At 43.4% G+C, this 26,925-nt stretch overlaps 5 protein-coding genes across 11 annotated transcripts; 4 read left to right on the top strand and 1 right to left on the bottom strand.

The window, feature by feature from the left end:
• Positions 1 to 485: 485 nt before the first annotated feature.
• On the bottom strand, positions 486 to 3,162 carry LOC146258071 (cytosolic 5'-nucleotidase 1A). The gene is made up of 6 exons (XM_084673133.1): positions 2,816 to 3,162; positions 2,610 to 2,729; positions 1,902 to 2,031; positions 1,514 to 1,636; positions 1,229 to 1,398; positions 486 to 1,036 (listed from the first exon to the last, which is right to left on the bottom strand). The coding sequence occupies exons 1-6, from the start codon at positions 2,849 to 2,851 to the stop codon at positions 749 to 751; spliced, it is 867 nt and encodes a 288-aa protein (XP_084529259.1). The 5' UTR covers positions 2,852 to 3,162; the 3' UTR covers positions 486 to 748.
• Positions 3,163 to 4,336: 1,174 nt separating this feature from the next.
• syt8 (synaptotagmin VIII) lies at positions 4,337 to 8,691 on the top strand. 3 transcript variants are annotated; one of them, XM_084671967.1, is made up of 8 exons: positions 4,337 to 4,409; positions 6,175 to 6,341; positions 6,495 to 6,590; positions 6,769 to 6,936; positions 7,132 to 7,299; positions 7,503 to 7,620; positions 7,843 to 7,976; positions 8,089 to 8,691. In XM_084671967.1, coding segments are annotated over exons 1-8 (1,092 nt in total). In that variant the 5' UTR covers positions 4,337 to 4,408; the 3' UTR covers positions 8,329 to 8,691. The 3 variants fall into 3 exon arrangements, with proteins under 3 accessions (XP_084528093.1, XP_084528094.1, XP_084528095.1); XM_084671968.1 differs by having other exon boundaries at positions 4,344 to 4,409; positions 6,269 to 6,341; XM_084671969.1 differs by lacking the exon at positions 4,337 to 4,409 and adding an exon at positions 4,453 to 5,760.
• Positions 8,692 to 10,223: 1,532 nt separating this feature from the next.
• LOC146258073 (uncharacterized) lies at positions 10,224 to 16,408 on the top strand. Of its 5 annotated transcripts, none has more exons than XM_084671276.1 (5): positions 10,224 to 10,329; positions 11,501 to 11,598; positions 11,720 to 11,800; positions 12,050 to 12,252; positions 13,351 to 16,408. In XM_084671276.1, exons 1-5 carry the CDS (start codon positions 10,310 to 10,312, stop codon positions 14,224 to 14,226), a joined length of 1,278 nt encoding a protein of 425 aa, XP_084527402.1. In that variant the 5' UTR covers positions 10,224 to 10,309; the 3' UTR covers positions 14,227 to 16,408. The 5 variants fall into 5 exon arrangements, with proteins under 5 accessions (XP_084527402.1, XP_084527405.1, XP_084527407.1 ...); XM_084671277.1 differs by lacking the exon at positions 10,224 to 10,329 and adding an exon at positions 10,672 to 10,837; XM_084671278.1 differs by lacking the exon at positions 10,224 to 10,329 and adding an exon at positions 10,853 to 11,038.
• Positions 16,409 to 18,845: 2,437 nt separating this feature from the next.
• LOC146258074 (troponin I, fast skeletal muscle-like) lies at positions 18,846 to 22,618 on the top strand. Its single transcript, XM_084671283.1, has 8 exons — positions 18,846 to 18,932; positions 20,436 to 20,468; positions 20,568 to 20,604; positions 20,685 to 20,813; positions 20,986 to 21,075; positions 21,228 to 21,404; positions 22,128 to 22,231; positions 22,395 to 22,618. The coding sequence occupies exons 2-7, from the start codon at positions 20,461 to 20,463 to the stop codon at positions 22,203 to 22,205; spliced, it is 519 nt and encodes a 172-aa protein (XP_084527409.1). The 5' UTR covers positions 18,846 to 18,932; positions 20,436 to 20,460; the 3' UTR covers positions 22,206 to 22,231; positions 22,395 to 22,618.
• Positions 22,619 to 23,727: 1,109 nt separating this feature from the next.
• Positions 23,728 to 26,821, top strand: LOC146258075 (troponin I, fast skeletal muscle-like). The gene is made up of 7 exons (XM_084671282.1): positions 23,728 to 23,814; positions 25,368 to 25,436; positions 25,522 to 25,558; positions 25,677 to 25,805; positions 25,939 to 26,028; positions 26,128 to 26,304; positions 26,470 to 26,821. Exons 2-7 carry the CDS (start codon positions 25,429 to 25,431, stop codon positions 26,563 to 26,565), a joined length of 537 nt encoding a protein of 178 aa, XP_084527408.1. The 5' UTR covers positions 23,728 to 23,814; positions 25,368 to 25,428; the 3' UTR covers positions 26,566 to 26,821.
• The last annotated feature ends 104 nt before the right edge of the window (positions 26,822 to 26,925 follow it).

A 26,925-nucleotide genomic window follows, 5' to 3' on the forward strand; every position in this document is an offset into this window, starting at 1 on the left:
TGCTGCACAAGTTAAGTTCCACCCAATCAGATCAGACCATGGAGACAACATGGAGGACACAGTGAAGCCAGACAAACAGGAAGTCTCATGTTCTGACGAGATTCACAATCTAAAAGAGATTATGAGGTGTTCTATTTAAAAAGATCATTGAAATGCTGTATCGATAAATCATTTCAGAGCATGGCCGATGTGTGATTGTTGGTATGTGTAAAACATTGTTAATAATTATTGGGATTTGTGACTATACTTTAGAAACAATAAGTTGACAAAATAAAAATGAAAAACAGTTATGTTTGGCAATTTACTGTACTTTCATTGTGACATGTAATGTTGGGTCAGTGAGTAGTTGATAAACATTAGAATACCACAGTTCTGAAGTGGACTCTGCATAGTGATCCAATGCTTCCCTCCACTGGTCAGTGTGGAAACACTGTGCCAGCACCTTCTACAGTGGAACTACCTTTTATTCACTATAGTATGGGAACTTTATACCAAATTCAACACTGAATTTTATTTTCTTAAATCCTTCAAGAAAGTCCTGTATAAACTCACTCCATCACGCTCTCACTCCATCTCTGCCTCACATCCTCACATCCTCACTCCATCACTCCCTCACATCCTCACATCCTCACTCCATCACTCCCTCACATCCTCACATCCTCACTCCATCACTCCCTCACATCCTCACTCCATCACTCCATCACTGCCTCACATCCTCACTCCATCACGCCCTCACATCCTCACTCCATCACTCCGGCCTCCCTCCCCCCAGCGTGGCGCCCCCTGGTGCGAGGAGCAGGCCGTCCGCACAGAGGACGTGAGGCTGCAGCAGACGCAGGATGGGGCTGGGTGGAGCTCCAGCCAGGCAGAAAGCCTCGTCCACCGGCAGGCCCCAGCCCCGCAGGGTCCGCATGGCCCTGGCACACACGTCTCTGGAGCCCCATACTGTCACCAGGCCAGCCCGCAGGGGGCTGCCCACCAGCCCAAACCTGCTCCTCATCTCACCCATCTGCACGGCAAAGGCCTTCACCGAGTCCTGAGGAGAGATCATAGGGTATTGTGAGGGGGCTGGGGGAATCAGTGACGGGGTGATGCGTTCGTGACACGACCAATCAGAAAACTCGACCAATCAGAAAACTCGACCAATCAGAAAACACGACCAATCAGAAAACACCAGTGATTGATGTTGTGTGCTGCAGCATCAGCTGTGTGTCAGGTTGATCCCTACCTTGGCAGCTTTGAGAGACTGCAGCTGGGGCTCAGTGAAGCCCTGTCCTCTCAGACTGGTCAGGTCGTCCTGGGAGAAGCCGATGGCGTCGCCTGAGAACACGACTTTGAGCTCCTCCCAGGCCTGCTGCCCCCAGTCCTGCTGCTGGAACAGAAGTGCAGAGGGGACACCTATGGCAGAAACATAAACAAAATGATATGGTGACACGGATTTAGGACGATTCTTTATACCGAGCGACAAAGCTATACATTTGTGTCAAGTCAATCCAAAACAACGAAACAATACCTTGTTGTGAAGCCATGAACACATCATTTCTGTCCGTTGACAAGAACAGCTTTGCGTCACTTGATTGTAAGCTCTCTATGTTGTCATCCTTGTTACAAAAGCAAAACCTGCCGATAGCAAGACCTGCACCAAGGTAATACAGAAACCAAACATAACATACTTAAGTCCCAGACTACAAGTTAATAAAGACACCATCAACCGTAAGATACTGAAGTCCAAGGTAATACAGACATCATCAACCATAAGATACTCAAGTCCCAGACTACATCATGTAAGTTGGGCAAACCAAAGCGTTTGATTGTATATTTCAAAAGCCCATATATGGAGTTTGATATATGAACTGTTAACACTGTAAAGAAAAAAAGTCTGACTTTCAAATTGGAAGTACCATAATGCTTGACACTGGCAATGATCTTTGAGTTGGTGTCCTTGCTGTCATTAGATAGCAGGATCACATCAAACAGCAAAGTTTCCGCTGGATTTTTGTCCAACAGTTTTTTGTTCACTTGCTGCACTGCCTAACAGGGAAATACAAATATTCAAATTCAGTTGCTTACTCGACTAGATGTCTGACATAGTTAATAGTTAACACATAAACCACAACAGGCCATTTCCTGCAAGAACCACTGTTGCACCGAAAGCTGTGACCCATCAGAAACAGTGACCGCAGCTGCACATCGTCTTCCAGTGCGTGTACAATATTTTGAAGTTTAACCCAAGCAGTTAGAGGGGTCACATATTCTGACAACTTACCCAATGTGCTGGTAGATTAAATATGTATTTCTTTTCTTTACGGTAGAATATTATTATTTAACGTTTTAAATTTAGGTCTAAGGTTTTAGGAGGGTTATTACAAATGTAGCTCGTGCATGCAGTCACAAAGAAATACATGTTTAGAAACATTTCAGAAAACATTTACCTAAAAGTATTTTGTTTACTTTCAAACAAACATGTTACTACCGCGAATCATGCGGTCACAGTTTCTGATGGGTCACGTCTTTCGTTGCACCTCCTGCACCAATGTAACCCAATGGGCGGGTGCGTCTTGAAACCTGTAGTTGAAATGTGTTTTGTTTTGGTATCGATGCCCAGTTACCTCGATGAACGAGAACGCCGGCCCTTTTTTCAAAAGGTCTGGTAAACCTGGGTCTGGTTCTGTCTCTGAGTCAAAGACAGCTTGGGATGACACTGCAACAACAACTGCTTGAGATGACCTCTGCAAGAGAACGAAACACGTATAGCAACTAACAAAACTTTCAAGTTCAAGTGATCCTATCAATACATACTTCATTTTAGTCTTACCTGTTCAACATCGGTATTGCGCACAATTGAACACATTGTTTTTGATAAACATCTAAGTTGCAGAAGGATTTATTTTTCTTTATTTATACTTCCTTTGAAGTGTATTTTTTCAGATGTGTGAGGATCGCCTCTGACTATAATTTGAGTTTGTATAGCCTACAATATGCGTAAAGTCTGGGCTTTTGAGTGTCTTCCGCAAACGTAATGTTGACAAAAAAACACGAACATTTAGCATGAATGGTTATCCCTACATTTGATCACTAAAGTTGCACTTAAAACTAGCTAAGTGCAGATGTCAAATCCGTCAGCTGCTGTGCCGTTTGATTATTATATTTTCCGTACTGTACTCTTGACTATCAAAGCCACAGATATACTGCCACCCACTGAATAGGAGTAGTATCGTGCGCAAAATATTGACTTATAAATGTCTTATATATTTTATCCAACATACCAATGATTACGATACTGATTAATCTAAATTCAGCTGGTGGCATTAATGAAAAGGATTAGTCTTTGTTTTGCCCTGTAAACTGGTCTCCATAAGATTGCAGCACATGTAATTGGCTGAAGGGGAACATCATTTTACATAGGGATGTAACTAAACCGGTTCTATTGTGTAATGTCTGTGTAAATTAAATAGTCGTATGTTTCTGAGAAGAGAGTTAGCCACACCAGGATGATGTATAATACAGTAGCTGACACACAAACAGGTGTTTGTTTAAGATCCTCAGGTAGCGTGCATTCCAGTGTGCACAGGTGAACACACACACATCTTATAACCTCCTTGTCACACACACGCACACAAGGACTCTTACAGAATGTGTCATTGTGTGTACTTGAGGTGTGGTGGTCTAAGTTGGCATGCAGAGGACGTGCCAGACTGTGGGCCTTTCAAGGCAGGCCAGGTCACAGAAACACACTGGACAATGTACGGTCCTCGACGTGGTTTAAGAAATAACAAATGATTGGAAATAACAAATGATTGGAAATACCAAATGATTGGAAAATACTACTAGCAAATCAAGAAAGAAGGTTTTCTGATACAGGATATTGTAGTCAGGTATGAATCCATTTCTCTACTGTTTTCTCTGCCATCGCTTACTTCTCACTGTTACAGAAGCCGTTCACTCTGTTTAAACTGCACATTCAGAAGTACACTATGCTGTATAAGTAGTCATTCAGATTCTTTACAGAGTGTTCCTGTGTTATGTTCAATCCAGAAAGCCTTGACACACACACATGACACACATTTACAAGAGCACAATGACACACGATCCTCAATTTTCTTGAAACCCCACAAAAAAACTTAAGGGCCAGTTGTAGACTATGAACAAGGAGCATCCAGTAAGATGCCCTGTCAGATAGATGTTTAGTAGCTGTCTGGATATTGCCACCAGACAGTTTCCTCTTAATGATCAAACACAGCAGTATGTTTAAGGGCCGACCCAGCTACTTAGAGTGGGAAGGAACTTCCTTCCGTGGCTTGTTGTTATCCTGTAGAACTCCCGCTATCCAGATCATTTCAAGGGTAAAGAACTAATTCAACACAGTCTTCAAGTAAGGATACCATCCGGACTACACTTGAAACCTAACAGTGAGTTGCTCTCTGTGCTAGATAACATCGTTTTAGAAGTCTTTATTCACACTTTTGAACGTTTTTTAGTTCCCACAATCCATGATTTACCTGTTTTAGTACATTGTCGATAAGAGATTAGGGCACATTTTTAGGCAAGCCGTCATCTTTCAAATAACACTTTTCATATGATCTTTTACTCTTATACTTACTTTAGCTCCTAAAACACTTCCAGGGATTCAGGGCCAGTGTATAGTAGAACTCTGTTTGTTAGTCTCAGGCTTTCAATGTTGACACATCCACACATTACTAAACTCTCACTCGACATGGTCTGCTTCCTACAGCTTGTATGTTACAGCCTATAATCTTAAAACTGTTTTTTTCTGTTGCTTAACCGTAGAAAACAATTTGATCTGTTGATGAATCCTGCTCTCAGTTGTAAGGTGCTGTACCTGTCAGCACACCCTCAAGATGTTTGCCGTTGGTGTAGACCTGTCTCTGCCAAGGCATGAACAGTTTTGCAGTGTGCGTGTGTTCAAGTTCAAGTCTTTTATTTGTCAGGTACACAGAACAACACAAGGTCAGACTGGGCACTGAAATTCTTAAGACAAGACAACACAAGCTCTTGGCATAACATAGCATGTAGCCTAAGTACACAGAACATAATTTACATCTATGCTGAGCTTAAATAAGTGAAACTTCCTAAATATACAGATAGCAATAAATAATCGACTATACTAACCCTAATACTAAAACTTCCTAAATTACAGATAACAATAAATGATACACTATACTAACCCTAAATGCACATAAAACCTATTTCAACCCTATAACCTATTCTAACCTACGTGGAGTACAGTACAATAGTGCAATATTGCAGATCAGTGACTATGTCAATGACCATGCAGGAGCCTGGTGGCTAGGTACAGTGTGGAGTGAGGAAGAGATGAAGTGGACCTCAGATTTGTAAAGCGATAGCTTGTCTGGTGGCTACTCTAATCCAAATCTGAAACATGAAACATCTGTGATGCGTGAACGAGAACAAGAGTGTTTGGGTGCACTCCTTCGCCAACAGAGGACGCTGCTGTTCAGGCCACAGTCGGCAGAGTGACGATGGTGCGAGGGTCATCCGTCAAGACAGGAACCAAGAGCCCTGAGAACTGAGCTAGAGGCTTCTCCTCAGCACTTTGTTTCTGATATTCTGCTCTTACTGCTTTAGGTATCTGCTACCTCATCTCATTCACCATGCCTCCCCAGTCCCACCCAACTAACGCCAGAATCCCCACAACCACAGCCTCCTACTCTAACAGCACCTCTGCTCCCACCTCCATCATCCCTGACTTTATTTCTCAACTCCTGGACAAAATCCCTTGTGAGTACAACAGCATCCTCTTACTGACCTCGCTAAACCCTCTGGCCTGGGTTCTGCCTCCGTCTGCCTCTACTACATTCATCTGCCTCTGTCTGCCTCTCTCTACCTCCGTCTGCCTCCCTTCTGCCTCCACCTGCCTCTCTCCGCCCTGGTACTTTGTCTGGGATGGAACAGTGTATGAGCACCTGTTCCATCGCATCAGATCAAATTCCACGTCAAGCGCACATTTCTTCCCTCTCAATTTTCACTTGTTACAAGTTTATCTCTGCTTAATCCTCCCGGCTTTTCTGCTGCCTCATGCTTGTCGTGCGTGTCATAGCGAGACACTTCTGTGCTGGATCTCAGGTCGATAGTGAGGCACAAGTCTTTTTTTGAAACTTGACTTGTTTTTTACTCTCTCTGTCTCCGTCGCAGTGCCAAGATGGGCGATCTATACAATAGCTGCCGTGATTCTCTTCCTGTTTCTGCTCTGTATTTTGTGTATTTGTGCCAAATGCTGCTGCAAGAGTAAGAGGAAACAGAAGAAGAAAGACAAGCAGATGGATCTGAAAGGCCTGAAGGAAACCTCAACTTCTGCACTGGTGAGTGAGTTACGTTCTCTATGTGCAAGAACGTTGTACAGGTTTTATCGTGCTGTAAGAGTAGTCTAGAAACGGTATGAATGGTTTGGTTGGGGATCTGAGAGGAGTGAGTGTGATTGGCTGGTTACAGTAGTATCTCCTGTTGACGGGCAGGTCCAGCCTGGGGCAGATGAGGCGCTCTACGGATCCACCAAGGAACCAAGAGGACAGCTTCTCTACTCCCTGGAATACAACTCACCCCAGTCCGAGGTCAGGGGTCAGGGGTCACGGCTAGTGACACTGTGGTGGGGGGGGGCTTCATCACGCAACATAGGAGTGGCAAAGAAGTCACTGCTGTTCTAGCAAATGTTGCATTTCTAAGTGTCTGGTTTCTCATGCGTGTGTGCTGGCTTGGGGCTCTATCTAAAGCAGACTTGTTCTCTTTCAGCTCACTGTGGGGATAAAAGAAGCTAGAGGGTTGAAAGCCATGGACACAGGGGGAACTTCTGACCCTTATGTCAAGGTCTACATCAGCCCCTCTAAGTCCAAAACATGTGAGACCAAGGTCTTTAGGAAGACACTAAACCCAGTCTTCAATGAACTCTTCACATTTAAGGTACTGTTCAGTTCATTTAGTTGTGTTTTGATTCATCACATTTTCTACAAAACATTGTACATAACATATAAATACTACTCAAATTGTTTAATGGGCCAGACGAATTGTTGATTTTCTGTTTTGCTTGGTTTACTCAGTTTAATGTCCAGTTCATCTGTAATTACTGTTAATTTGGGACTGTTCTTCAATGCTCAGGTCCCCATGGCAGAGTTGCATGAGTGCACAGCAGTCATGCAGGTCTTTGACTTCAACAAGTTCACCAAACACTGCATCATAGGGGAGATCCGGTTACAGCTCACCACCGTCGACTGGAATCACGTCATCGAGGAATGGCGAGATCTGACGGAGGCGTCCAAGTTTGATGTTGGAAACTTTATCTTTTCCTCAAAAGAATATCCTGCATTTTAACACTACACTTCCAAGATTTTCTGAGGCTGCCAATTGAAATTTTATTATAAACGATTCTAAGTAAGACTGTGACTGCACGTTTTCTGCTGTCATCAATAACTGTAAGTCATAGACTATGGATGTGCATATGGATGGCTCTTCTGCTGTTATGATTACAGAACGAGAACCTGGGAGAGATATGTTTCTCCCTGCGCTACGTCCCCACTGCCAGCAAGCTAACTGTTGTCATCCTAGAGGCCAAAAACCTCAAGTCTATGGATCCAGGCGGGTCATCAGGTCAGTTCTTCTGTAGCCTGCCTCTTCCAGGCGGTTGCTTGGTGACACTGATGCCACAGAGGATGCTAATAATTAAAGGAAATATCAATTAGCATTCCTTTCAAATAACGTTTATTTTTCTTATTCTGGGTATGGGCAAATCACCTGAAGAACTAATTTAATATGCCTACGGGCCCACTTGTTAAAGTAACCTGTCAAAACAAGCTTCCCGTCTGTGTTTAGATCCTTACGTGAAAGTGCAGCTCACTTTAGATAAGAAGAAGTGGAAGAGAAAGAAGACATCGGTGAAGAAGAATACTCTGAATCCCTACTTCAACGAGTCATTTAACTTTGAGGTGGCGTTTAATCAAATGAAAGTGAGTAGTACAGTAGGTTTGAGTGAACCCAAAATAGGTTCACGGACACACTGGTGCAAGTCTGACAAGTTCAGCATGAGAGTAACTGTCCTGTTCTCGGCTGTTTGTCCAGAGGGTTCATCTGGTGATCGCCGTATGGGACTACGACAAGATGACGCGAAATGACGCTATCGGCAAGATCTTTTTGGGATGCGACGCGTGTGGGAACCAGCTGAGACACTGGGCAGACATGCTGTCCAACCCTCGCAGGCCTGTAGCTCAGTGGCACACCTTGCTGTCACCCGAGCAGGTGGACACCACTCTGTCTCTCAAACGCTCCATCAAGATCCCGTTCACGGATAAGAGCTACTAGAATATGGTTACCTACTATTTACGCTTACATACCATACTGCACATGTAATTAATATATGCTTCCAGGTTTTCATTTCAAATGAGTTATTAACAAGCTGTTTTTGTATATTGGAAATTATTGAATTTAGTATACTTTTTCCATTTCCAACACTTTTTATAATCCTTTATACTGAATACTGCTTTAATTGTACAGACACTGAATTAGAAGGGTCCTGAATGAAGACATACTGTACCAATTTCCATGCATTAACCTTCCCTTTTAAATTGGAGTCAAGAAGATGCCCTTTCTGCACTTTTATAACACTGCCCCTAAAGATTTGAAATAAATGAGTCTGCACTTAATTTATTCTATTTGCACGTTCCCTGACCTATCTCAAGGGATGTGTGCTCGACACAGCAGCTCTCTGCTCCCCTGCGACCGCAGGAACACAGGGGAATCCTAACCAGCACAGCAGTGTCAGCTAGACACACACAAGCCTGCACCCTGTTCACCTAATTAGCATGGGACCTCCTGCTACTGACAACAACAACAACAACAGGTTTCCCTACTTCAGCACCTATTCATCCTCATCAAGACCTCCTCATTAGGATTCTGGGATCCTGAAAGAGCCCTATTTGGAAACATTACTCTCACGGGGTGCTGCTTACGTCAGCCTTATTAAATATACATTTTAGATGACATTCTACAAGAGGCTCATGTTTTGGAGCTTATGAAGCAGTACGATTACAAGATGCCATGCAAGTAAAGCAGCTTTTATCAAATACACTTTTATAGTGACACATTTATAGTGTCCTAAAGGAACAGAGTAGATTTGGGGTCCATGAGCACTACTTCAATGATGGGGGAAGTGGCTCGGCTCAGGTGTGTTCCATGAACGGGAGGGGTTTAGGACCCAGTGAGGGCTCCAGGGACCGTAGGTCATGACTCAGTGTGCTGTGAGCTCACCCTGCTCTGATCCTCACGCTGTGAAGCCTGTTCTGAACAGGCCCAGACACAGCCTCCACTGGGTGACCTATGGTGAAACAGGAGGAGGCTCAAACAGCCGGCAGGGGTCCTGCAACCTCCTTACCAGCTTCATCCAGTCAAAACCATCCCTATACAGAAAGAGCTATTTAGATCATATTATTTAGATACATGAAACCAGACCAAAAAAGTCAGTAAGAGAGTCATTAGAAAACAAATAAAGATTCTGATGTTAGTACTGTGTCCTACTGTCATGATGTTATCCACAATCTTAGGCTCTGTCTCTAGCTCATGGTAAATGTTGTTTAAGCAGGTAGCCTGTGTTTAGAAACATCCCCATTCAGCAGCCTGGTGTTAGTGACAGAGAGAGGGAGAGGAAGCAGAGAGTACAGGACCCACAAGGCCACTGTGTTGGCAACAGGCTGGTCAGGACATCTTCAGCTGGTGAGCAGACTTACTGATGCACTTCTTGTACCTGAAAATGAATAGCTAAGCAGCTTGGGCTCTTTGAGATGTAAATGACACCACTTACCCAGTGTGTTTATTAATGTCCACCAGACAACATTATATCCCGATATCTGTTTTAATCTCTTGGCTGGTTTTCTCTTGCTAGGTTTGCTGGTGTGTGTAGCAGGGTAGTAAGAAATAAGACAATTATGAAGAAAGCTGCATTTTGTACCTAGACGATGAAGAAGCGTTATGTAAAATCCGGATGGAACCTGACATGCTTGAGTATTAAAATACCACAAATGCTATTGTTAGATATTCAAAAGAATTGCAAAAGGTGGCCTTTGTTACAAACATTATAATATGAGGTTCACTTCACTGGTACCAGATGTGTCAATAGCTTCTGTGTTTGAGCAGCACAGTGGCATCATCTGACAGGGGCAGTACTGAGCTGTCCAATTAAAGCCTGTCTCATCTTGTGTAGGGTATCTTATACCGCAACCTACAACAAGCTTAGTCAGTGATCCCGGGAAATTAGAAGATACTAAATATCTACCTGGTACCAGCAATAATGTATCACCACCAACATAGGTGAGTTTTATGAGCTTTCTAAACAAGTGACTTAGTCTTGTATCTCATCATGATGATTATTTTATGCTTTGTTGCATTCAACTGAACCATTTTGGATGAGACGGGCAACTAAGATAACTTGATGGTTCTCTCGCTGTGATGAAAACACAATTTACTGTGTGGTGACATGAAGAGAATGGAATAGTAGTTTTCCTTGATTTATAATTGTGTTATTTTTCTTAACACATTTTGTGTTGAACAATAATTTTAGGAACTGTAAGCATTCTAAAAGGCAAACATTACTTTTTTTTCCGACAATACGCGAGGTGAACACAACCAGACAGACCACATTCACCACAATTTCGGTCATCGTGATGTTGAGGGGAGATGCGTTCACGTGCGCTTCACAGTGCTGCAGAGCGAGACCAGAGGATGGCCCGGGCTCGTGCTACAGTACGCTCCTACTTCGGTCGCGGAGCTAGTACTAGCAGCTATGGACTCTGCTGTGTTACCGAGAGGGTTTCCACAGGTGTGGTTTAAAAGTTTGGGTCTGTTACTTGAAATCAGATCGCCATTAAACTAGCAAGCCAGACAGCTAGCTAGTTAGTTATAATGCAGCAAAGACAGCTCTGTTATCTGGATGAGCAGTACGTAGTAGCTAAGTAGCTAGGTCTAGCTAGGTATTATTTGGAGATTTCTGCAACATTTCGAGAAAATGCTGAATTATCTGGTAACGTTGTCAAGCTTGATTATTATAGGCTGACATCATTCACAGTTAGTACGCGTCTAATGACTCAATCCATTCACTAGTAGTGTGTAGCTTGCTGTCCATCCCGCAAGATAGCCAGCCTAGCATTGTAGCATGAACTACATAGACAACAAGCCAGCGACGAGCTTTCTAGCTAACTGCACATTATGAGTCATACGTATTTGCAAGTCCTGGCCACGAACGAGTTGTCATTCCTCTTTGTTTGATGTGTGGGATATCTTCCGAAATAAATCGCTGACACAGGTCGTGGATGCTGTAATGATAGTTAACGTTAGATTACCGCACCGGGCTGCACACTCCAAAGCACACAAGTCTGTAGCTAGCTAATTAGCTACCTAGCTATGATGGCCATCGAGAACACTGAGACCTGTATTGTATACGACGGGCAACCTCACCGAACGTTTGACATGCCTCTGTCAACAGGAGGCAGAACATGGAAACCGTGGAGAAATTGAACAAAGACATAGTTTCACTTAAACTGTTGGATAAAAAGGTGCTTTCCAAACAGAATGGCAGAACAGGTAAGATTTGCGTTGTGCGATTGATGTTGCTAACTCAGTCACCTGTGTTAAAAGTTAACTGAAGTTGCATGAAAATACCTATAATGTCTCAGATTACAAGCCCTTGTCCTTTGAATTGCAGGTATTGCCAAGCATCTTTACAACACATTCAAAATACACACTCTGCAGATACAGTCCATAAATCGATCAGAATGTGCCACTGGTAAGTCTCGTCTTCCTGGAGTTACCGTTACAGACAATACAGATACCTAAGAGCATTGTTCAACTCTTGAGAACCACAAGCAATACTTTAACATTTGAGCCCTTAGTATTTACTGCTATGGGGATAGTATGTCATTTGACAAACCGCATACATATTTTGTGTGCTGCAGTTGGTTTTTCCTGCGATATCTGTGACTCTGTAATCGTGCTGATCCAGTTGTGTTTCTGTTCATCTGGTTCCGTGCCCCAGGCTCATGTCCCAACCTGATGATGAGTAGGAACGAACAGCAGGACGTCCGCTCTGCCCCCCTGGCCCCCGCGGCCCCCGCGGCCCTCACCCCCCAGCTGCCCCCCCGTGTCCACCGGCCCCTCTGCCTCTCTGTGTCCTCCGACAGCAATGGCCGCTTCAAGACCCTGGAGACCCAGGAATGGAAGAACAACCTCAAAGCTCAGGTACTAACTGACAGTCAAACTGATCAAAACTCCTGAAACACATATTTCAGGTATCAAGCGGGCAGTCTAAACGCATGGTCATTGTGACCAGTGACGTTCTTGGGACATGGCAAGCGACAGCTACTTAGTAGACATAAACTCATATTTAAGTGTCATAAATAAGGACAAGAACAGCAGTAAAACACAAGCAGCTGTTCCAGAGCCAGGAACAAGTACATTTACATTTAGTCATTTAGCAGACGCTCTTATCCAGAGGGACTAACAGTAAGTACAGGGACATTCCCCGAGGCAAGTACAGTGAAGTGCCTTGCCCAAGGACACAACGTCATATGGCAGGATCGGGAATCGAACCGGTAACCTTCTGATTATTAGCCCGATTACCTAACCGCTCAGCCATCTGACCCCAGTTACCAAGTAACCAGGTAATGTGTTCATTTAACACTGCCGGCACTTCCTGTATATCAAATGCAATTCACAGGGAGGATTTAAACTTGAAACTTCTTGATCTGCAGTGGTGCTCTACCACTGAGCTGTACCTTCCCTATACATTAGCAGTACATTACTTCTGTAAAACCCTGCAAATGAGGGGTTTCTCTACGTGTTCTGTATGAGATCCTGTTGGATCACTCTTGTAAGAGACTTCATATGTCTTTTGCTGCACCGTATAGTATATAATATGGTAACTAAGACTTTTATTCTTGCATAATGCCTGGGAGCTGACATGAGGTTACCTGGAAAACACAGAGCGTCCGTCGACTCTGACAACCTGAATACTGTTAGCGCCTCTGTGCTGTTATTCGCTGTTCCACATGCACTATTTTTATGTCACTTTGAAAAACACTGTTTTCTAAATGAATCAAATGTAACGTGAGGCATGTATCCTCTGAGGGCACAGGATAAGCATCCAGCAGCCAAGTGCTGCTAAAATATGTGAGAGGCTAGTAGATTTTGTACACTCGCCACCCCCAAAAAATGGTCATCTATTGAGTGGCCGCTCAAATTTGAACATCCACTGTTCATTTGTGTGGTGGACATGTGCCTGCTCCTGCCAGTGCTGTGTGGCTGCTGCAGCTCCAGTGTGGATGTCCTGTGTTGCAGATGGAGCAGGCCCACAGCGCCGGGGCTGCCAGCAGCACGGGCTCCCTGGAGAGAGCCTCTCTGTTCTGCGCCTCCAGCTCCGGCCTGCCCAGCCCGGTGGAGACCCTCACCAAGAGCAAGTCCTCCAGCCGCTTCTCCCTCTTCTCCCCTCCCTGGAACAGCAGCTCTGAGTCCGACTCCAACCCCCCCTCCCGCTCAGGCTCCAAGAAGCTGCGGAACTACAGTCGCCGGGCGGCTACAGGGCCGGCCGGCGTGGGGGGCAGGACCCCCGACGCCCCGGAGCCCAAACCCAGCGGCCCCGAGCACTTCCAGTACTCCGAGCCCGTCATCTCCAAGGTGACGGACTATATCTACGTGGGCAACCTGAATGCAGCCTACAGCGGGCGCACGCTGTGTCGCAACAACATCGACATCATCATCGACATGAGCGGCCTGCCTGGAGAGCCCGGGCCAGGCCGCTGCCTCAGCCTCATCCCCTGCACCTGCTCCCGCGGTGCCCGGCACAGCTGGTCCCGCCTCAAGGTGGACATAGCACAGGGCCCCGACGCGCCGGGCGAGAACCCCGCCCTCAAGCAGCGCTGCTTTGACGACATCAACGGCTGCATCGACGCGTCCACCGAGAAGAGGAAGCGCGTGCTGGTGCACTGCCGCGACGGCTACTCTCTGGCGCCCGCGTGCATCATCCAGTACCTTATGGTGAAGCAGAACATGAGGCTTCTGACCGCCTACGAGCTGCTGAGAGCCAAGTACCCCTTGAACATCCGGGAGTGCCACCAGGACGTGCTGGTGAGCCTGGAGAGGGCTCTGAGGCCGGGGGCCAGCGTGGACCCTGAGGGCTTCAAGCAGGCCATCTCTCGGAGGGTAGCCTGGTCCTGACGGGCTCACACACTCGGATCATCTGGGTTCTGTTTTTTTTGTATCATGGTATGGGCATTTGATTGTTTTTGTTTTGGGGGGTTTTAAAGAGTGAATGATGGGCAGCTGTACATGTTGTCGTTAGACTAGCCAATCAGTTGTAGTTGTGACACCTGCGTCACAAAAGTTGTGAAATGGAATTGCTGCTGGTGTTGCCATTGAACAGCCTGTGAATGTGATCTGGGATCTCCTTTTAGTTTTTCTCCCCATTTCCATATGAGGAGACAGACAAGATGTTCTTTGTACAGCTGCTAACAAAGTCAAATGATTATGTTCTAGAATCCGAGAAGTGAGCTGAAAACGATGCCTTTGGCCGCTCATCTTGCAGCCATGGGTCAGGTTTGGTTTCAGGGGAAGATGAATATGAACAGAAATGCTTGGAAGACTCAGGAGACCTATTGATGTCATTCCAATAAGCTACTAACTGCTTCTGGTGCCTGGCAACAGAAGACTGGACTTGTTACTGGATAATCTGCCCTTCTCCTGGCTGGTGGAGGGGGGTGGAGGAGCCACATGCTGGGAGACTTTGCACATGGATACCTGTTGCTGTACATGGCAGCCTCTACTCTCATCATCTTACACATGGACAGTATGGTATCCTCCAGACATTTTCCATGGTCACGAAACCAGTTGGAAGATCATAGCTTCCCTCTGTGAGGAAAACTGTCTTAATCAAAGTGACATCATTCTTTAACCTTTTTTTTGTTGACGTAGTGGTACTTGGAAACTGTGGCTTTGTGATTTTAGCTTTGGTGTATGCAGTAAAACTGGTGGTCAGTACCCTTTTTTTATACAAAGTCAGTATTATAATCAGGCTGAATAACAATTCAGCGTGTTATACTGCAACAGATGTAATTGCACTACTCGCAAGACTCAGAAATGCACCGTTTGGTAGGTTGTAGTGCGAGGACAGTGCTTTCGCCTGTTGGATCACTTTTTGAGTTGAGTTCTCAAAGACCTCTGGATTTCAATTAATGTAATAACATTGTGTTACATTAAAATATGGTAATTACATAGTGATCTAGTCTAGTTAATTACATAGTGATCTAGTCTAGGTAATTACATAGTGATCTAGTCTAGTGGTTTCAGTTCTTACCCTCCGAAGTGGTTGCAGTGTCACAGAGGAGGAATAATTTAGCTTCTCAATAACATCTGTGTAGATATTTCTTGTAAGGTTGTAGTACATGTGTGTTAATGTGTGGTGATTCTCTATGAAAGGAACCTGGAGGTTTGGTGCTGTGGTTTGGGTTTGTGTCTTGTGACGATACAGTGACACTTGCACACATTGTATGCAGTTGTTGGGCATTGATAACATTTTTGTTCACTTTTCTATTGATGCTATTAATGTTTTATCAGGACACATGATGTAATGATATTACAAAAGAATCTTCTTTTGTGAATTGGTTTAATGCTGTAACTTCTGTTGGTGATAAGTCGCTGTATAGTGCTTGTATTTTTACAAATGCAAAATGTGGTGAATGGTGACCAATCACCCATGGTGATTAGGAGCTATTTTGTTTTTTTTCTGTAATTAACTACTGTGGCCATCGTTTCCCTTGACAGAAAAATACTTTCTTTTTTTTTCTCTCAAGGTAATCACTATTGCGTTTTACTCTTTAAAACTGAATTTATGTTCTAGTAAAGATGATTTGGGCTTTTGACAAAAGTGTTCTGGATGTTTTAACATGTTACAACTTGTTCTCAGGTGAATTCTAAATGGTCCATAATCTTCTGGATGATTACGAAATTAGAATATGTGAAGCAATGTATTTCCTGTGTCATGTTTTTTAGAGTCTGATGCATTTTTACATGTAAATATGAAAGGGAAATGCATATTATTCTAAACATTATCTCCATAACTCTAAGATGTGTGTGGTCTGGTTTGTTGATGAGATTAGTGGTCTATTAGGGTTGTTATTATTATGAAGTGCTGCCATCATATTACATCTGCTGGGGGCTGTTTCCTCCATGATGCAATCCTGTCACGTTGGGAAGAACGGGGTAACAGTTTACATGAAAATTAAACAAAGTTGCAAATACAAAAATAAAAGATCTCTATACACAAATAAACATCCTTGCTTCAAAAAAAGAAAGAAAAAAGTCATAGCAACGTAGTGTTGGTTTGTGTCCAGTGTACTGTACGTCTGTTTGGAAACACGAGCCACTTCCTAGTTGGGCTCTGCCAAGTGTCACACTATCAATAGCAACATCCGGGGGCATTCCTGAAACAGTTCACAGTTGTCTTTGTAAATTCCTGTCAACCTAACTGGATGCAAACGACTTGAATTTGAGTTGTGAATCGTGTCCCATTAAGGCAGGTAGACCTGACAGCCTGCAGGACAGAGGTGCCATTAAGGCAGGTAGACCTTACAGCCTGCAGGACAGAGGTCCCAGTAAGGCAGGTAGACCTTACAGCCTGCAGGACAGAGGTCCCAGTAAGGCAGGTAGACCTTACAGCCTGCAGGACAGAGGTCCCAGTAAGGCAGGTAGACCTTACAGCCTGCAGGACAGAGGTCTTTCTCCTGCTGCTCAGTTTTGGGGATTTTTATTAAGATTCGATAAAAGAATATTCATATTAAGTATGCTTCAAGGACGTTTTAAGTGTCACCTAAGGTTTCCTAAAAATGTCCAAATATAAACATTCTGAAGGTGAGTCCCACTTATCAAGGTTGCCCAAATTCGAGTTGAAGTACTCTATGGTTTAATACATTTTTGATATACTGTACATAAAAAAAATTCTGATGTCATACAATGATGTCATATATTGTAAAGAAAAGATGGCTGACAAAGAGTTCATAGAAATGTTCAGAGTGAATTTTTACTATAATAAATCCTGGAAGTATAGTCCCATTCTCCGTCCTCCTGCCCCCAGTTGAAGGATGTGTCTGCAGACAAAAAGGATGTGTCTGCGGACATAAAGGATGTGTCTGAGTACATGAAGGATGTGTCTGCGGACGTAAAGGATGTCTGAGTACATGAAGGATGTGTCTGCGGACATAAAGGATGTGTCTGAGTACATGAAGGATGTGTCTGCGGACATAAAGGATGTCTGAGTACATGAAGGATGTGTCTGCGGACATAAAGGATGTGTCTGAGTACATGAAGGATGTGTCTGCGGACATAAAGGATGTGTCTGAGTACATGAAGGATGTGTCTGAGTACATAAAGGATGTGTCTGCGGACATGAAGGATGTGTCTGCGGACATAAAGGATGTCTGAGTACATGAAGGATGTGTCTGAGTACATGAAGGATGTGTCTGCGGACATAAAGGATGTGTCTGAGTACATGAAGGATGTGTCTGCGGACATAAAGGATGTCTGAGTACATGAAGGATGTGTCTGAGTACATAAAGGATGTGTCTGCGGACATGAAGGATGTGTCTGCGGACATAAAGGATGTGTCTGAGTACATGAAGGATGTGTCTGCGGACATAAAGGATGTGTCTGAGTACATGAAGGATGTGTCTGCGGACATGAAGGATGTGTCTGCGGACATAAAGGATGTCTGAGTACATGAAGGATGTGTCTGCGGACATAAAGGATGTGTCTGAGTACATGAAGGATGTGTCTGCGGACATAAAGGATGTCTGAGGACATGAAGGATGTGTCTGCGGACATGAAGGATGTGTCTGCGGACATAAAGGATGTCTGAGTACATGAAGGATGTGTCTGCGGACATAAAGGATGTCTGAGGACATGAAGGATGTGTCTGCGGACATAAATGTTCCAGCTGGCAGACGCATTAATGATTATCTGCTTTGTGCAGATTTACATGCCACGGTCATTTAATAGCTTAATCCCACCTGTGCCCATTCCAACCCTGCAGCTGAATGTCTCGTGATAGAGAGGATAAAACAGCCCTATCCTGACTTGCTAAGTAGGTGTATGTTTCCTAATCCTTCAACTCAATTATTAACAATTAACAATTTGTCTCCCCTGATTAATCAGCGATTGAGTTAGGAAAGGCTGCCATATTCAGAGAGGAAACTCCTCCCTACATCAATTGTTTGCTAAAAAAGCACAAATTCTATTAACAGATACTTATTTCCTGCTGTTTTACCACAGCAGTACACTAACATACCCCTGGAGCTCCTTATTTACTGTGCAACTCCTCAACCTCTATCGGCTACATCTACACCAGCTGTTCCTGCAGCTGTCCCTACAGGTCTGGGTCACACCTGCTTAAACTGACTCAAACTCAACGTGTTCACATTATATTGGCCGTTACTACGTTAGCGTTTGAACAAGAGCAGTAACTCTTGTTCAAATGCAAGTCTAACTAATATAGTTGATTCTCGCCTCCTTTACTTTATTGCATCGTATGCTGACTGCTTTTAGGCGTGAGACTGGAAAGGAAGTATCACACCAGCACTTCCTGCCCATAAGGAGCTCAACTAAAGACCTTGACTAATCATCAAATTAATAGTCACAATGTGAAAGAGAGGGTTATTTATAATAGAGGGAGATGGGGGGAGTTGGGGGTCGGATATAGTATTTCAGGTGCTTGCTAGCTTATTGGTCTGTGGGTGAATCTACTTCCATAAAGAGAAAGATGGGTCTTCCGTGGCCATCAGGGAATGCAATATATACCTACTTCTAACGCCATCAGCAAGCTACTGGCCAGTTGCTCCCATCCTCCTGCCAAAATCGTCTGCTCCCGGTTCTAGGTGAGAACTGCTCCTATTTCATCCTGCTATGCTGCTGGTTCATTTTAAGACTTATTTGGATTTACAGAGTTGATTGTTAACTGCTTGTTTTTCATTTCCACTGTGTTACTTTGGTTTGTGGATTAAGTTGAGACCTGGTGACTTTGTTCCTTTCTAAAGTGCTGCTGGTGTGTAGTTTTAAGTCTGCGTTGGTTATATTGATGCATCACTTGTTTTTAATGTGTGTAATAAGGGTCTTTGTAAAAATCAGTGTCTTCACTTGAGATTGTAAAGATTCCTCGTCCACCTTGCATGAAGTTTACACAATTGAATTTGAGAGATATCTTGTTAAAATTATACATTTGGTAAGATCAGAATTTAGGATGGGATATCTCTGTTGTCTGACGAAGGGATGTGTTGAAACTGGATGTCATCGCAAACTGTTTGGATGTAAATAATCCGTCCCAGACAGTGGAGGGCTAGCCTGCTGCAGCTGGTGTGGGACCTGTGTCTGCAGGGTGCTGACAGGAAGGCATGCGTCACAGCCAAACAGTACCTGGATGTTGGGGAATCTGCTTAGATAAGACAGTAGATGACCTGGGTTTCGCAGAAGCAAGGCGTTATCGCTTTTAACCTGCGAGAATAATGTTGGATGACATCATGTGAATGTCTGATTGCCTCGAAGATGGATATTTTTTTGCCTTTTTTAATTAAGAGAAAACTATTTGATCAGGAATGAACTTATATCAGTCCTGTGTGTATAATGTGTCATATTGTTGAACCTAATTCCATCACTTTGCTTTTGTGTTTTCTGGTGACCATTTGCATACTTTTCTAAATTTTTCAGTTCTCATAACATTGTTTTACAACAAAAATAACTTTCTCAGTCAGGGCTTTGCAAGAGTCTCTGTCTAGCCGTGTCTGAGCCCACAGCGAAGCAAAAGGATCCTCACTATACGATTAACAGATCATGACAGTATGTTCTTACCGGCACACTGAAGAGCCTGTATTCATACTGGAGGAGGGTGTTAACTACTGCAGCCCCAGATCCTGGGAGACAGCCTGTATTTCAGGGGAGGGGTAATGCCTTGGCCATGTCAGAGATGTGCCTGCAGGGCACAAGGGGCCTTAATAGAGGTGCTATCAGGTTTTTGATCATCTTCCAGAGCACAAACCTTCCATGACACAGCCACCCAAGAGGAACAGCCGGCCCCACATAGCTCTAGCTTTATTTAGCTGATGCTTTTCCACGGCCAAAACGCTTGTGTGGGTATTGAGTTTCTCCTCAGAGGAACAATCATGCGTGAATGCATTGGATAGGGACATTCCATGCTAATGTGCAGCAGGCTTGCTGCTTGAGACTCTCTTGGGTTCCTTCTTAAGATGCACTTCTCAATCTGTGTTTGGCTGAGATTCAGATCTAATTGTTTGAGAGTTTTTGACCAAGATACTCATGTGCAATGAAACTAATATTGTGATATTTAGAACATCTGTTCAAGTAGTTTACCTCTTGTTTGTCCTCAGGGTGTGAAACCAAACAAACGCCACCATGTCAGAGTGAGTACGAATCACAAAATAACGACTTAAATAATCCTGCATTTTCCTTTACTTGATTTTAATTGCATTAATCTCATACTCCATAAACTAACCTTTCAGAAAAAAGATGTCCTCAAGTCGCAAGCATAGTCTGAAGGTAAGATGCAGTATCTTACACTGCAAAGAAAACAAAGACAACAGAAAGAGGGTCATGTTACTAATTTCGCTCTCGTACAGAGTTTGATGCTCGCCATCGCCAAGGGTTTACTGGAAGAAGAGGCAAAGGAGCAGGTGGAGTGGAGGAAGAGGTACATGGAGGAGACCTGCCCTGCTCTATCTCTGCCCAGAACCATGCAGGAGCTGCAGGTACCACAAACACACACATCTCTGCGCTCTACTCCCATTTGGCTCTGATCAGCCCACAAAAACTGAATTGTGTCATTTAACTGATTTATAACTGTATGTTTTCTTAATTTGTTTCATGTATTATGAGTGAAACTTGAATAGATAATCCTATATTTGTGAAATGGTGTTGCAGGATCTCTGCAAAGAGATTCACCATAAGATCGATGTGATAGATGAGGAGAGATATGACCTGGAGAGCAAAGTCAACAAAAGTGCCAAGGAGGTATTCTCACTTTTCTCAACAAAAGCTTGTGTGCACAATGATTGTTTTTGTTCAGGCAAGTGCAACTGCTATACGAAAATTTAAACAAAACTTAACTCTAACCAACAAAAAAGATTAAAAAATGCAAAGTATTTTCTCACTGGTTCCTACAGATTGAAGACCTGCACATCAAGGTGCAGGACCTGAAGGGGAAGTTCAAGAAGCCAGCTCTGAGGAAAGTGAGGATGTCAGCTGACGCAATGCTCAAGGCTCTGCTGGGCTCCAAACACACTGTGAACATGGATCTGAGGGCCAACCTGAAACAAGTTAAGAAGGAGGTCAAGGAGGAGGTGAGCATTTAACGCTTTTTTCATGTGGTTATTGACCTTACAGAGCCTTGAATTGATGTAAGATGCCTTTTCCAGAAAGCTTTACGAAAGTTATCTTAACCTTTAGCATTAAAGAAATGAACGGATTTGGATTCTGTTTCATGAAATGTGTCTGGTTGTACTTGTCATGGTGTTTCTGGTTAAGGTGTTTCTGGTTGTACTGGTCAAGGTGTTTTTGGTTAAGATGTTTCTGGCTGTACTGGTTAAGGTGTCTGGTTAAGATGTTTCTGGTCGTACTTGTCATTGTGTTTCTGGTTAAGGTGTTTCTGGTCGTGCTGGTCAAGATGTTTCTGGTTAAGGTGTTTCTGGTCGTACTGGTCAAGGTGTTTCTGGTTAAGGTGTTTCTGGCTGTACTGGTTAAGGTGTCTGGTTAAGATGTTTCTGGTCGTACTTGTCATTGTGTTTCTGGTTAAGGTGTTTCTGGTTAAGGGGTTTCTGGTTAAGTTGTTTCTGGCCGTGGTCAAGGTGTTTCAGGTTAAGATGTTTCTGGTCGTACTTGTCAAGGTGTTTCTGGTTAAGGTGTTTCTGGTCGTACTGGTCAAGGTGTTTCTGGTTTAACCATTTTTACAATTTATCAAACTTTAAAACAACTCTTAAAAAGCTCATTGTTTAATATTCTTCTGTCTGCGTGTATGAGTCTGGGCCGTGCTGATCTACTTCTTCTTTCACTCTCTACTTTTAAAGGACAAAGAAGCTGTAGGTGACTGGCGTAAGAACATTGAGGACAAAGCTGACAGGAAGAAGATGTTTGAGACATCCTAGACGCTGAGCTGGAGGTCAAGGAGGAGGTGAGAGGAAACAATCCAAGCACAAGCTATCTTGTATCATCAGGTTCTTCTGTAATGACTGTGATATATTCATGTAGAGTTCACATGTATGTTCAGTAGGGGGCCCCAAAGTTATGACTACTTGGTAGATATCTTTGCTAATAATTCATTTGCCCTGTTACAGGATACAGAAGTGAGTGACGTTGGCTACTGGTGTAAGAACAAGGACAAGTCAATCATGGATTGCAGAAAGAAGATGCTTATTTCAACCAACATCAGTCCTTGAAATGAATTACCACTTAACAACTGTTATCAATAACTGTATATTTCTGTAAAACAACAAAGATAGATTTTCTTGGGTGTGAACTCATTAGCAACAAAAACTTGCTTTAATAAATTGCTTTAAGATTGCCAGTACTTTGTAGATTGGCTTTGTCTCTGTGCAGTTTTATCATTAGCACTTGACTGGATTTTTCAACAAGGCTTCCTACACAGAAACCAGCAGTTATATGTTTTCCCCCCATGGGAAAATCTGGGTTCACATCAACTTGACTCCAGGTAACAAAGATTAGATTCATGGTTGTGTTTATAATATTACTACATGACATGCTATAGAGCTGGAATGATTTTAAAATCATTGCAAGAGGAGGTATGAAGCATGAATTCACAGCGGCTGCAAAAGTTGTGCCTAAGAAGAAAAAACACAAAGGCTAATATCCATCAAGCCCTGAGAGATCAAGGATGAGGGTACGTTCCTTTAGGGACTTTCTATTCCTGCATGTCTCTGTTAATGTGTGTTTCTAGTCTTTGAATAAGATCTTTGCGTATGCTGTTTTGATTGAAAACACACCTTCAATGTTCAGTGTGTGGTCAGTACATAAGGACAATATCTCAGAGTAAGGGTTAATATTTGCTTAGTTAGGGTTTAGTAAGGTCTGGTAATATTTGCATGGCTTATCTTGCCTGGTCTAAATTGAAAACATTTTAATCTATTGTTTTGTCGAGTCCAAAGTTCCACTGTGTAAACTGGCATCGTAGCAACTGCTTTTTTCTTTTTCTGTCGCGCAGAGAAAAAGATCAGTTGGATAAAAGGGAGAAACAGACACGTCAGCACAAACGTCTGATGCCTGGAAGGTACGGCCAAGTCAAGTGCATGTAAATGCTTTTATAAAGTAGCTTGACAGTTCTGAAACAGATTTCAAATTGTGTGTGAACGACTCCCTTCCCAGTTCCTGGTAACGAGCCTTCTGCCGTGTCTCTTTGTGTGGTCTGTCGGAAGACTCTTCTCTATTTGAATTACAGAGGATGCCTTCTGCTATATAAAAGATAGTAAAATAAGAACAACAATCTTGAAGGACAGGTTATTTATAATGGAGGCACCCATGAAGGGTCTTCCTGGTGGGGGTGGTGAGGGGGTTGACTGGACTGTATTTCATGACCTTGTCAGCTCATTGGTTTGGGTTATAATCCCCTTCCATAAAGAGAAAGACAGGGATTTAGAGGGATATCACAGAATGCAATATATACCTTCTTAACGCTTGAACTGCCTGTGGTCAGTCTCCCCCATCCCCTAACAAGCCTGCTTTGCTCTCCTCAGCGCCACGGTGAGGACCAATCATTCTTTCTGTCTCTATGCTGCTCCTGCCTTCATGACCGTTTCTGAGGAAAAGGAATCATTTCAATTAAGTATTAATTGATATATTTTGGCTAAATGGTTGTGCGCATCATTTAATGATACAGCAGAACCATTGTGTTTGGTTATTTCTTTCGGAGGAATGATTTTGAGATGGCTTTTTAGTCTGTGTGTGAGAAGGAAGATATCTGTATAAGGGTTATTTCTGTCAAGCTTCTTTACATACTATGAGTTGTTGAAAGCATGTATACTCATATCTGCGATTCATTTATTGATGTTTTAGTGATCCTCTGTTGGCCAATGTCCATGAATTTTGAATCTTACTTACTTTCCAACGGTAGTTAGAATCTGTGAACTTGATTGTATTATCTGAAGACATCTTGAACATACAGATGCGATTTTAGCTAAATGTTGAACAATGACTGGTGGATTGCTGTAATATTAGATCAGGATGTTAAAGCAACAGGCTACAGCTGGGTTTAGGGAAATCCTTGCTGATAACATGGAGGCGTCTGGTGCTTCTCAGCCTGTGAATCTTGATATACGAACTGGTGATGGTGAGGCATGCTGTAAGGGTACACCACTACAAGTCATAAAATCACAAGTGATTCTCAAATGTTTTCCTTCCTGTCAACACCAAAGCTGGGACATAAATTCAATCTAATTAGACAGATTTTACCTCATTCTGCTTAACCTATAATCCTCAAACAATACTGCACATTTTCTTGTTTGTATTTTAGGACATATTGATGTTGTTCTTATTGGCTTGCTAAGACTACTCTAGCTATGGGAGAAGAGTTGCCCCCTTCAGTGAAAGGTTAATGATGGCAGGAGCTGAAATCTAAAGAGTAGCTGAAAACCTCTTTGACTGTTCGGATGAACCAAGTTAAGCACTGAGAATCCATAAGTATTGCAGAGCCCTGTAATCACACAGTGACTTGGCAGCTCTGTGCCACTCTGTTGAACCTCCTTGACAAAGAGCTGGACGTCGGAGCCAGCGAGGACAGCCCTCAGCAGTTATTTTTGAGACGTGCTCTAAGGTCTTGGTCATCTCAGGGATGTTCCAGAAGGCCAATCTCCCTCCACCAGCTGTGGTGTTGGGTTACCATGACCTCCAGGAGACAAGCCACCCGTAACACAGCTACTTAGGATGGGATCTGCCAACCGATTTAGATCTCTACCCAGCACCGATGATATGACAACTGTCTCCAAGGAAATATCCCGTTGGATTAAAAAGACTGAGGGGGTATTCTTGACCGAGGGAATGACGGAGTGTTTTAGTTCATGAGAAAGAGAGCAGCCATGTTCAGTTCAGCCAGAATGAATAGACACACGTTGGGCCAGTTTGACCATTTTTGAATTATTGCTATGAAATCGAATTTTGCAAGTTTATGGGATGCAACGTGATGTATCTTGCTGCATTTCTTTGAATGTGGAAGTCCAGCTGTTAGAAACGTACATTTAAAACAACACGTATGTGTAAAAACACATCCGAATGATTAAACAAACGTGTGTCTAATGCAGGTCAGTCACTCTCCTAGTCCTGTTCTCCACCTGCAGGGAGTGAGCACGCCCAGACGCCAAGATGACAGAGTAAGTACACAGTGTTACTTCATGTTTCTAAGCCAAATTACTGAATCAAAACATGTTCACTAACACACTTGTCATCCGTTTACAGCAAACGAATGTCCATGAGCCGTAAGCACAACATTAAGGTGAGAGATCTCTTGAAGAGGTTTAGCTAAGAATTTTGTTTGCAGTGTTTTGCTAAGTGTTGTAGTGACAGTTTGAGTCGGAAAGTGAATCTGAAAGAGTCGTCGATTTGATTCCCAGAGCTGTATGTTAGCGGTTGCTAAGGACTTACTTGAGGCTGAAGCGATAAAAAAGGTGGAAGAGAGGAAGAGGTACATGGAGGAGAACTGTCCTCCTCTGGTCATGCCTCAATCCAGGGAGGAGCTCATGGTACGATGCTTACCTCTCACATCACCTTTAGCAACACTGACTAATTGTAGTGTTTATCTTAGCTTAGAATTGAAGTACCGAAGGGTAGTTCCTAAAAGTAAAAAAAACCCAAACATGCTTTATTCTACTTTAGGAATATTGCAGAAGTTTGCACCAAAGTATTGAAGTCATTGACGAAGAGAGGTACATCTTAGAGTTCAAAGCAAACATGGTAGTGGAAGAGGTAAGGACTGTCTAGCCTAATACTTTCAGTCATTTAGTTTATGTGTCTATGATGGTCACCTAAATCATGAACCTTTCTGCTCCAAACTCAAACGACCAGGTCAAGGACCTGAACATCAAAATAATTGACCTGAAGGGGAAGTTCAAGAAGCCAGCTCTGAAGAAAGTGAGGATGTCAGCTGACGCAATGCTCAAGGCTCTGCTGGGCTCCAAACACACTGTGAACATGGATCTGAGGTCCAACCTGAAACAAGTGAAGAAGGAGGTCAAGGAGGAGGTGAGCATTTAACGTTATAAACCTGAATGGATTTAAGGTGGCCTCTCCAGACAGCAGCACAAAAGTGATCTTAACCTAACTTGACAGAACTGTGGCCCTATCCTTGTCTCTCAGTTCTACTACTGTATTTATCTACGGTTATCTCCCCACCCCCCCCCCCTGCAGGACAAGCAGTTGCGTGATGTTGGCGACTGGCGTAAGAACATTGAGGACAAGTCTGACATGGGAGGCAGGAAGAAGATGTTTGAGACTGATGCGTAGATTGAAAGATTGTAAGACCGAAATGGATTTAAGTTACTGATATCTTTGTTTTGAGTGAACTTGTCATGTGTCTCCCATACAAACCGCATGCTGCCACCTACTACTCCGGGTGAAGACACGTCCTGACAGCAATGTCTGACCTTCCGAGCGTTAGTCCTCTGTTTCACACTCCAAGTCCCTCATGAACACACTCTGTAAGTGGTTTATATGTTCACAATCATGCAATGCTTTCTAATAAACTGTCCTGTGAAAATCAGTTGATTTCAATGTTTGTTGTTTGTTCTCGTCCTCATCAAATGTAGTTCTTTGAGACCCGAGTCTGAATATCACCCAGCTGAATCTAACCCAGCTGAATCTATT

The sequence above is a fragment of the Hypomesus nipponensis genome, chromosome 14 (genome assembly GCF_054491055.1).
Source record: "Hypomesus nipponensis isolate SF chromosome 14, ASM5449105v1, whole genome shotgun sequence".
Classification (NCBI taxonomy): domain Eukaryota; kingdom Metazoa; phylum Chordata; class Actinopteri; order Osmeriformes; family Osmeridae; genus Hypomesus; species Hypomesus nipponensis.